Source organism: Bradysia coprophila (assembly GCF_014529535.1).
Source record: "Bradysia coprophila strain Holo2 chromosome X unlocalized genomic scaffold, BU_Bcop_v1 contig_26, whole genome shotgun sequence".
NCBI classification, from domain to species: domain Eukaryota; kingdom Metazoa; phylum Arthropoda; class Insecta; order Diptera; family Sciaridae; genus Bradysia; species Bradysia coprophila.
The window spans coordinates 4,977,258-4,988,861 of record NW_023503313.1 but is presented as its reverse complement, the minus strand read 5'-3'; the positions used below and the strand labels follow the sequence as shown (position 1 = coordinate 4,988,861).

General features: G+C 38.9%; 1 protein-coding gene across 1 annotated transcript; it reads right to left on the bottom strand.

The window, feature by feature from the left end:
* Positions 1-4,794: 4,794 nt before the first annotated feature.
* On the bottom strand, positions 4,795-10,352 carry LOC119069163 (phosphoinositide 3-kinase regulatory subunit 4). Its single transcript, XM_037173069.1, has 14 exons — positions 10,101-10,352; positions 9,767-9,947; positions 9,533-9,703; positions 9,322-9,473; positions 8,892-9,257; positions 8,489-8,816; positions 7,899-8,091; positions 7,618-7,836; positions 6,953-7,551; positions 6,696-6,889; positions 5,691-6,619; positions 5,445-5,626; positions 5,208-5,380; positions 4,795-5,143 (listed from the first exon to the last, which is right to left on the bottom strand). Exons 1-14 carry the CDS (start codon positions 10,199-10,201, stop codon positions 4,897-4,899), a joined length of 4,035 nt encoding a protein of 1,344 aa, XP_037028964.1. The 5' UTR covers positions 10,202-10,352; the 3' UTR covers positions 4,795-4,896.
* Between the last annotated feature and the right edge of the window lie 1,252 nt (positions 10,353-11,604).

Genomic DNA, 11,604 nt, shown 5'->3' with positions numbered 1-11,604 from the left:
TAACGTTTGAATGTCCGGAGGGAGATATCTTCGAAAAACCGTAAAGCACTTATTGGGCCACAGCTCGGGAAGGGTCGATCCAAAATCACTCATCTTCAAAATTAGCCTGTCTTTTGACATTACCAAACGGGAAAAAAAAGAATTTTCAAAATCGGATGCGTTTTACTCAAGTTATCGTGCAGACGGACAGACGGACAGACGGACAGACGGACATTTTTTTTTCGCGGATTTGGCATCTCTAGACAACCACAATAGGTTTCCCCTTACTCAGGGAGTCCAATTCGACGTGTTACAAACGTATGCGTAAACCTATAAGACCCCAGTACTTCGTACGGGTCTGAAAAATAATAAACTACCGATAGAAATGTGGTACATGTCGCTGGCACCTCTTGCAGCTGGATGTTGGTTAGCGACGAAGTTGACGCGAGTTCCGCAACCTGCACCATACTTATTTTTGAAAATGATTTGGAATATCTTAGCACACTCAAGAATTGTTCAATTGAGTTGAGATTGAGGTAGTAAAGGCGTTTTGTTGGTTCCTAGGTAATTCATCCTTTTACGAAATGCAACGTAATAGTTTGTCATTAAAATAATACCGAGCGAAGCCGGGTGCTACACTTGTGACTCAATAAATGCAATGTGATGGTCAAGATAAGTTTGCAAATTTGTATTTTACATAACAGCATTTCCTGCTGATAAAACTTGAAGACAATCAGCATTTGAAAATTAACCACGAAATAGAATCCGGTCAACGCACTTCAAGCAAAAGTGCTATTAATGACAGCTGCCAAATAGAGTACTATTTTGTATGAAATTTTATCCCCACTCTTTTTACAGTGTAAAATTTTGTATGGAGCACTGTCAAGTTTCAGTACCCTATTTAGAGTACCACTTTTGCTTGAAGTGCGTTGATCCGGTGGAATTTACATAACTAAATGATAAGCCAACGGTAACGTTTTCCCCAATTCACATGGGAAATAAATAAACATTTTATCCAAAAATTAATCAGACAGTTCGTTAACTAGTTAGAAACAGGGTGCTGATATTTCTTTCTGTATACAAAAAGGGGAAGTAACGATCCCATTACTATCAAATCCGTTAGACATAGTAGGGAGGACACGTTGCTGCGATGCAAGATCAAAAAGACGCTAGGAAAAGCTTTGATAAACATTTGGAAAATCAGAGATACCACTGAGACAGCAAAAATCTGCTTGGGCTTAGCTTATAGTAAGGTTTCTCTTTTTTTTTGGTATTTTTATTTGTTGGAACTCAAAATCAGTTCTGTAAGTAACAAACAAACAAATGGAAACATAGCCAAAAATTTTCCACACTGCCCTTATCCCAAAAAAAATTTCATTCGCCTATTGACACATTTTACCTTCTTACCATTCTCATATCAGACTGGTGGGTCAGATCTTCCTACTAAACTAAACAAATAAATAGTTGGACCATAAATTTCGATACGAAGTCACATCTTGTTAAGAACCCTGTGAAATGGCTTATCACTTGAAGAAAATATGCTACAGGCTCTATAAAAGCATCTGGAATCTGCACACACTTATTAGTTTAGCTTCATCTCTTAAAGCTGTAGTTAATAAATATTCAAATGATTTTTTCTGGAGTTTTAAATCGTCATCAGATAATATTTTGCGTTTGAGAATACTGGAATAGAAACCCATCGAACGAAATGCTTATTGTGACTCTATTGTCACTATTTCTCGTCCAAGAAGTCGTATCAGCGCGAAAACCTTCCAGTAAGTTAATTTGTGATTATAGAAATGAATGTGCAATTTACCTGAAAGGTCGCAATGTCTTAGATTTTGAGATACTTCTTCGAAATGAAGCTGACGATCGTTCGAATTGTGAAATTGAATGTTCGGGGGGCGGTACTATTACGGGACTGAATTACATTCTGTACAATTCTTCATCGTCGGAAAATGAAGTAGAAATTGTATGCAAGTCATCAACGGGGGAAATTTCTTTCGAATCACAAGGATACAATAATGCAGTGACACCGGCCATTCCTTTTTGCACGTCAGGTTATATACAGTTACTCAAAATGGTAAACGACATCAACTCCAATCAACTTCGTTTATCAACTATGCCAGGTGACATTGTACTAACAGCAAGTCCTATCCGTTCGGTAAGCTCAGAAATATTCACTCGTGTTAAAAGACAAAATGGCAACTTTCTGCTAAATGAAATCAATAGTTTTTCGTCCGAAGTTGACAACTTAGCTTCAGCAATTGAATTAAATGTGGGTCTGTATTTCAATAATTTAGAATGGAGTTACAATGCTAATAATTTTGTTACGTATTTACGGTCGCTAAGTCGTGACATCCGAAAATTAAATAATTACGGTTACAGTCAGCAAACCATTACTGAACAATTAGCATTAAAAATTGTTAAAATAAATAAAGTTATTAATGAAATGGGTGAAGTATCGCTAAGAAGATTTCCATTTATTAATGGAGGTGTTGCCCTAAAATCTATTGCGAATAACATTGAAAAATTATCGGCCGTTATAAAAATATTGGGAAGAACTTTACATGAAACGGAAACGAAATTTATAGATCAGAGAGGGAAAATTTACGAATTAGAAAATCAGATGACTATGCTGGGTGTGCAAAAACGTGAATTAACGAAAGAAATTAAAATAGTTACTCAGAATTGTGAAACACAGTCTCGTGTTGCATTACAAGATCTGAACAACCAAATAAAAGATGAGCACAAGCAAATCAAACAATTGAATAATGTGTTATCAAACAAACTAAATGAAATTAAATCTTTGAAAGAACAATCATTAACTAACAAAGACAGGGAAATCAATCAATTGAAAACAAAGCAGAATCATATCAATCAACTTGAAGCTAACAATGAAAATTTAGAATCCACAATAAATAAAACAAAACAACAGAGTCTAGCCCAACAAGCTATTGTCAATACTAAAATAACAAATTTGCAAAAGGATGTCGATGAACTGAATGAAATTAAATCTTTGAAAGAACAATTATTAACTAACAAAACAAGGGAAATCAATCAATTGAATACAAATTTGTTAAACAAGCAAAATCATATCAATCAACTTGAAGCTGACATACAAAATGTTGAATCCACAATAAATAAAACAAAACAAGAGAGTCTAGCCCAACAAGCTATTGCCAATACTAAAATAACAAATTTGCAAAAGGATGTCGATAATCTCAAAGAGACAGTACTAGATTATGAACTAGAGAAGAATAAAGTTGAAAAATGTAAAAAAAATATTGAACAAATTTTAAAAAATGCTTCAATTGAAAAAGTTAAGCTGGCAAACGACATAGAATTGTATAAAAATAAAATTAAAGAATTGGAAGGTGGAATTGTTGAACGTAATCAAAAACTAGAAGCTAACAATCAATTAATCGAAAAGCTTCTTAATTTTAACAAACAATACATTATCAAAGTGGCTGAATATGCAGGCATCATTAAATTATTGAAAAATGATATCAAGGAACATACTGATCTAATCAAATTATCGCAAGGAAATTTGGAAATGTATGAGGAGTTGAAGTCAAAAGAAGACGATTTGATCAAGGAAAATAATGAAAAAATTAACAAAATTAAAGACGAAAGCATTCTACTAAAGGTAGAAATACAAAATTTGATTTCTGAAATTGGAGCATTATCTCAAAAAAACAAAAAATTAGAAAATGATTTGAATGAAATTACCAATAAAATGAACGATTTAAACGTAAAGCTTCAATTTCTAGATAAGGACAAAGAACAACTTGCTGATGAAATTGTAGAATTACAACGTTTTATGGATGTAAAAGAAAAATGTGGAGAAAACTTTGAGCGAATTGATGTAAAAAAAAATGTTTGGGAGCTCAAAAGCACGTAATAAATAGTATGCACCTGTGTCTAAATGTTTATTTTGACGAGTTCTTTCTTTTATTTATTCTGCTGAGCATCACTGACCAACCGATGACGAAGATGATAAGATGGATCTCAGACAGATCTCTCTCCCCTGGTAGTATGACATTATCAACCTCTTCATCGAATCTCTTAAAACTTATTGCGGTGAGTGTTGGATTACGCACGCAAATGGGCCCTTTGGACGGTACTTTCAGTTTTGGATGTTAGTGCTCAAGAAACATCCATAGTATGGATTCCATGCATATTTGAATATCTTCCGTTCCTACCGTCCAACATGTGCATTACGAAATAACGTACATACGAAATGCCCACTTACGTACGTAATTCAACTGTTGATTCTTCAACACTAACCAGTACGACTAGCTACCAGCTAGACTCTAGTTTCTTCGAATAGGATGTGAACTTTGGGGGATTTGAGGATAAACACTTAATTCGGGCGTGTTGCCCTTTCAACGTTCGTATTTATTCTGCACATTTGCAAAGCACAATCGATCGTTTATATTTTAATCGCCGGCTGCGATCGACTTGCTGTTGGAGTTACAACATCAACACTGCGATCGTATGGTTTTTCACCGTCAAACAATTGCCCAGTTAAGATGAATGTTTGGTGTTAGGTCCTGAACAGATGTCATTTCATTGGACAGTAATAATGATTTGGCAAAGTAACAATAGTGAATGCGATGCGTGCAAGTTTCAGAGTTTTGCTAAGAGTTAAAATGACGAAGAGACTGAAAGACGTTTTGTTTTTAATTTTAAGCTAGTTACCACTTCATTGTTTCCTTCAAAATTCAGTAGCTTCGTTCCGAAGAAGATATGTAATGCGCACAACACACCACACGGTGCAGTAGTTATTCTCAGCCCGAAAATACAAAATGCCCGGAAAATTTTTCATAAATTTATTGATAAAAAAATAAGACTCGTCACAGACTTGTGACAAGCCGTCACATCACACTGTCACATCCAACAATACATTAAACATTACTTCCATAGTTTGATCACACCGTCACGGCTACTACTCGCGACAAACATTTGTTTCGCCGTTTTACACATTAACATGTCAGTAACCATATCGTTATGACCTGGTGCTGGCGAATCGGGACCGGAACGCGGTTGCTCTTCCTCCGAACTTCTTGCTATGTTCGATGCACCACCACTGGCTATCGTTGAGGATAGAATTGGATTTTGTTTTTCGATTAAGACGCGGGTGCCATCAATGCGTTGTTCACTGGAGAAATGGATCGTTAAATTAGTGGGAAAGATGATAATAGGGACTCGCAGACAATCCATACCTATACGTGAATCCCGGATCGGACACGTCTCTAGCGGCAGGTACAACGAGCGAACTGTTTTCAGGAACGGCTAAGTCCCAATAGCGAATCCGTTGATCTGATCCACCGGTTATAATAAACGGTGACCGATCAACCGTTCCTGTTACTATGCCACAAACGGTAGGTGGATAATTCTGAATCGAAAAGAGAAATCGAATGAAAATGTGATTGACGCAGATGGTCATTATTGTAACGCACGTTGCTTTCTTTGGACAATGGTGGAGCTGAACTCGCCCACAGAGCAGACTCTCTGAAGCCACTTTCGATATTCCAAATTGAGACTTCGTTATTTCCATGCGATGCTGATATCAACCATGATGGTTCCGTTGGATGAGGTGCTACCTTACGGATTCTCGATGTGAATGGATGCGAAATTGTGGCTGAAATCAAGGATCGTTTGTTTAGAATGAGTGGAAAAACGACGCAAATGCAGCCGATCATTACCGATAGATAAGCGAAACCGTAGATCCCAGCAAATATGCTTTCCACCGCTTGTTCCAGTGGCTAGCCACGAGCTCGTAGGGTCCACACAAAACGATGTTATAACACCATGTGTTAGGTCACTTTGTAATTGCCAAGCATTAGTTGGCATTCGTAGATCCCAGCAAACAATAGCACCGTAGAGAGTTGCATAAACGATGAGACTTTGATTACCTTGGTCCAGTGGCTGCATATCGACAACCGAACCATAATCCACTTCCCCGCTTAACATCGGTTTATCTAAATGTTTTGCCTCCTGTAATGCCATTTTCGAAGAGTTCGGATCTATTCGTAACAGCAAAATCGTGCCATCTCTACCAGCAACAGCCAATGATTGACCGGAATCACAAGCAGCCATCGAATAGATTGGAATATTTGCTGAGTATATTTGACGCGACCGATTGATGCTTTGATAGCCATCCAGTTTGTTACAGTCCCACAAGCGAACGGTACCGTCCGTACTGCCACTGACAAAGAAATTGCCATTCGCTTTCAGATTGGCCAGTTTGGTAACGGCCGATTTGTGTTCATGCAAATGGGCCACCAACGTTCCCTTTAATCTCCAATTCGGGGTCAGATCCTTCACGTACATGGATGAATCAAAGTCCTGTATGGACGACATTTGCTGATGTCGCATTTTGATCCGTTTCTGAAGTGTTTCCAATTCTTTGCGGCACTGCGATGTTTTCTCTTGCAGAAAGCTGCGCTCCGGCATACTATATTCCACCAACGATGACGAAGGCGTTGCCGGCATATGTGTCGCTGACGATAGTGGACTATTGCCGATACCGACCGAATCGTTGGTGGGTGGTGATGGTGTCGCCGACTGATCGATTGTGAACATGTGATGCCAGTCGGAATTTTGATCGCTGTCGGTCTGCTTGCCCGACTTTCTGCATTGGGAAAAGTGGTTGGTGGTGGTGGTGGTGGTGGTTGATTGAAATTTATTTGTTTGTTTGATTTACTTACCGACTCTTGTCAGCCAAAATGTATTCGTGACAGATTTCGGGAGTTGCGTCCAAACAAATCCGTCCATCTTTCTCTTTGGTTCGTCCCACTTCGGCTGATTTGTATTTGTTCAATTTCAACAGGTAAGATTTTATCGACAACAGCTGGGCTTCAGCCAATTCATTAAATGACTCGGACTTCAGTCGCCTGAAAAACTGAACAACGGAAACCAATAACTCGGAATGTAAACGCAAACGATTTGTTGAGTTCAAGGTTACCGTTCGCAATGAGTCGCTCATTTCACCATGTTGTGTTATAACACCGTCCGCTGCAGACGATCGAGCCTCTTTCCTCTTTTCCAAAATTGCCATAAACTGACCAATATCCGAGAACTTGACAACGGTATCGTAAATGTTCCGCGGTATCGGTTTGTTCAGACAATCGAACAGAATTTCCGTCTTTTCCACTTGAATTAACGGTGTCCGTAGGTGATAACTGATAGCTGGCATAATTTTACACTGTACGTCGATAGCACCAAACGTTCTCGCTGCCGTTGATATCAAACCGCAAATTTCGTGTCGAATCCATAGATTCGGATGGTTCAGATAGCACGCACAGTCCGATATGAATTTGGCGAGGCCAGTCTTCTGAATCAAACCGAGTTCGGTCAATGCTGTCGTCGCCCGAATCGATTTCGCAATAACGAATTCGTCCAGATCGGTTAGGCCCTGTTGCAATAATGGAATTAGTATGTCCGAGCACTGCCATCCGACGAAAGCTGCAACACCGACAATACAGTCGAAAAATGATCCGCGCAGATTTTTGTCCTCCTTATCGTTCAGAAAGGTGATCATGTGAGAGAGAATTAAGTCGTTGGCTGAAAATTGGAAAAGAATTTTTTTCACTTTCAATAGGCGAGTCCACGTCACACAAAATTACTAACCTTTCTGCCGTCCGAAAAACACACAAAGTTTCGTAATTCCAGATTCAATGAGCGTTTGCTTTACAATCGCCTGTGAGTCGGTCAATAAGTTGGACACCGTCAGTGTCAACATTTCGTGCAGAGCACTCAACTCAAACTCGTAGCGATGGGCCGGCATGTCAGTTGGACTATTCAATTGGGTCTGTTCCAAGTAACGAACGGCTGTTTCAGCCAGATTTGCTAAAATGGAAAAGACTTTTGTTTAGTGGAACTACGTAACATGTTGCGAAAAGTCAACCCACCAATATTTTTTGCATAGGCCACCCGAACCATAACCGAACTGTCGGTAGCTAAAGGTGCTATGGATGGCAGCACATATTCGGGGAAAACGTTAGCATCGCTTCGTGGTAGATCCTTTACCAAACACAAACAGTTCGTCAATGTATGCAATGCATTGACGCGAACGCGTTGGGCTGAATCGTTGGCCAGGTGCAACTGGAAATTAAATTAAAATTTGCGAATGTCATTCCAATCTGCAAATTCTGCAATGATCTCGCCTTTTGATATTTTTATTTATTTTTTGCTTTGGAGGTACAATGCCGTCATAGTTTTACTTTCGTTGGACAGTACGGCTGACTAGTTTAGTGGTAAGAGAACTTTTGTTCAGAACGAATCATTGATTTTCGCGGATTTCTTCTCATAACGATAACACAGAACATACTGTACACGATGGATTGACACGCTTCTTAGTCCCGAACCTCGGGTTTTTTTTTATAAAATAAAAGAACGCAAAACTGAACACATCCCTTGAGCCGTACCAACAGTTTTCTGATGGAACCGCTCATTTGTATCGAAATATGAATCGCGCCGATAAAACAAAAATTGCACTCACGATGTACGGTAGAATGCGGTCCAGAATAGTTTCAGATGTCGTGTACATAGCCAGCTGTTGCAGAATCTCCAGACACAGTAGCTTCGAATTGCAATGATGTAAGCCTCGTATGCACGATGTAGCAACAGTCGTTATAATGATCAGTCCGTCATTGTCCACCGTCAGATCCAATGAATTTATGTCTTTGTTATGGTTTGTCAGCATATGTATGATGGAGTCCATGTCCGAGTGCAAGCACATAATTTTGTCGTCGGCCGATTTCAATGGAATGGATGAGATCATTTGCATGTATGACTGCAGGAATGAGTAGAAATATTCGGGAAATAATCTGCAAAATTGAATTTCGAATGTGTGAGTAAGTTAGGATTGAAGGTGTGTGTGTGTGTGTGTCATTGACGGTTACCTTCCACGTTCCTGATCCAGATAGATTTCAGCCGATTTCCGTTCTTTGGGATTTCGGCTGATCATCGATGCAATCAAATTCCGCAGATTTTCATTTTCGATGCCTTTGAGATGTTTCTTAACCAGTTCGGACTCTCCAGCCCGATAGGCCAACAGTTGAGAAAATTCGAACGGAGCCGTACCCTCGCTCCACAATTCGAGCAGTGCACATCCAGCTGAAAATATGTCCATTTCGGGCAACAGATTGCCGGTGTAGCATGGACCATCTCGAACCGACTGGTCAACAATTGATTCTGACATCAGCGAACTGTCGCCGATTAGATTTTTCTGCGCATTTGTTGCGTCCGACGAAAACGACTTGACGAATCTGAAATAGGGAAACAATTTCATTTTTGGCCGGCAATTCGGCATGAATGTCGTCATCAACAAACCGTTCAGGTGCAATGTAGCACGTTCTTCGGCGACTTGTGTCAAAGAAGTATGTGTAATCGGCTGGATTGTCTTCTGGTAAATAAGTTGGCTTAAACGATGCAAAATCAGAGAGCAAAATCCAATTCCAGGACGTAATTAAAATATTTTCTAACTGCAAAACGGACGATTGTTCAGTGAAACGAGCGAAATTTTCGCGTTGAATTCACTCACCTTAATATCACCGTGACATATTTTCTGTTTGTGGCATTGATGCAGTGCACACAGAACCTGAAACGTGATCCATTTCTTCTCCAAAGTGGTTAGAAATGGTCGTGTCGACACTTTGTCATAGAGACTATGCTTAACATATTCTCTCATGATCAGTCCAGCCTTTTCGGTTAACTGCAATCAACAGAAATATTTCAACAAACTGCACTCGAAGCGCATGTAAAAACGTCGACTTACAACAACTCTCTGAAACGGCAAACAGTTCACTGCATTCGCTAAACTTTTCTTCAGAAATTCCACTCGATCAGCATGGGCCTCTAGCGGCAGACTGGGATCATGTTTGACAAACACCTTTACCACAACTAATCCTTCATCCGATCTGGCTCGGGCTACCTTAAAGAATCGTGTACTGCCCATACTGTAAACAAATAAATCAATTCAAGCCATTAAGTTGGCGATAAAATGACAATCAGAATTGACGCTACGATGCGGTTGATATTTGTCCATGGTTTCTGTTTGTTTTGGACGCTGATAAACAATTTAGAAACTAAAACAACAAAACGTTCTGTACCTGGATTCATATTGTAGATCCGATTCGAATGTTGAGCCCATTAAATAATGTTCAACTGGGTAAATTTGTGATGGTGCAACACCCACAAGCTGATTCCCCATTTTATCGTCCTCGGTTTAGCTAATTGATTAAATTGTTTTCAGTGACATGGACTTCAAAATAGAATAATTTCACTTTTTATTGATTCGATATTTCATTGACGTTGTTGTATTCACTCTGTTTTCCTTTTACTCATCAGCAGTGTTGCTGTCACAACTGTCAGTTTTTTTTTTGCCAGAAATGGTTTATGTGTGTGTGTGTTTCTTTGTTTGACGACTTTGACGACCATCAGAACTCACGCACTGTCAACTGTTGCTGAAAGCTTGTAACCAACTTCACCACAAAAGAAATATAAATTCAAAAGATTCGCACGTTTTTGGTAGACTTACTGAATATTAGACAGTTTAAATTAATCGTAAGTTACAATGTATGCTGCGAAAATAATTCTTTACATGAGGAAACAATTTTGAGATAGGAGCAAACTCGTCGAGTGTATTTTTGAGCAACAAGTTTCGGTAGTTGTCTTAACTAACCGAACTAATTGAGTCAGTTTAACTGATTTTTTTTTTAAACTAACTGCTAATTAGTACCCGAAAAATCATCGCAAAAACGAATCGAAAATACACAAAATATTGATTCAAAGCACACAATGCAGTTTGCATTCATAGTAATGACTGTGAGTGTGGACTGTGTGATGTGAGTATGGACAGTATTGCCGAACATTGACTCACACTCTCCATGTCAACACATCATGTTGAGGCTAGTCATTTGAAAGACACCTGGCTGGCATCACTGAGGTAAATAAATTTAAGTAAAACTAGGTCCCACATTTTGGGAGGGTCAGATCCCTTGACTGTCGGAACTTCGCAATAGTATCTTTAAATCTGCAAATTTATTGTTTCCTGAGGAGACCATACAACGAAATCTTCGTAGAAGGAAGAATTCCCTGTGCTCGAAGGAATCGTTTTGACACATTTCGTAGAAGGAAGAGTTCCCTATGGTTGAACAAGACGTTTTTTTTTTCGACTAAACCAATAATTTTGAAAAAAAATAATCCAAAGAATTAATAATTCCCTTGACTGTAAGTCATGGGTTTTACAAAAGAAAATACACCGTACATAACACGTTCAATATGATTAAAAACGTATGGAAATGTGATGAAAAGACGTTAAATGTTAAATTTTTGTGCCCTTTGTTATCACGATAACTTGAGTAAATCTCAACCGATTTTCAGAAACTTTTTAGCCCCGTACGAAGTACAAAGGGGCTTATAGGATTACGATGCCGTGTGTAATTGATGGAATTCGAAGCAGACGGTAAGGGCAAAGTGTTTGCCTATGTTCATAGATGACGAATCTGCAATAAAAATTTTGTCTGTCCGTCTGTCCGTCTGTCACGTCGATATCTTGAGTAAATCAAATCCGATTTCAAAAATTTTTTTTTCCCTGAAAGATAGTCGAAATAG

Bases quoted from the DNA above. Each gene is read 5' to 3' on its own strand.
- LOC119069163 (XM_037173069.1), bottom strand. From the start codon at position 10,201: ATGGGGAATCAGCTTGTGGGTGTTGCACCATCACAAATTTACCCAGTT. The intron at 9,948-10,100 runs GTACAGAACGTT...ATTTGTTTACAG, and splicing joins GATCTACAATATGAATCCAG to TATGGGCAGTACACGATTCT. The intron at 9,704-9,766 runs GTAAGTCGACGT...TGTTGATTGCAG, and splicing joins TGCCGTTTCAGAGAGTTGTT to TTAACCGAAAAGGCTGGACT.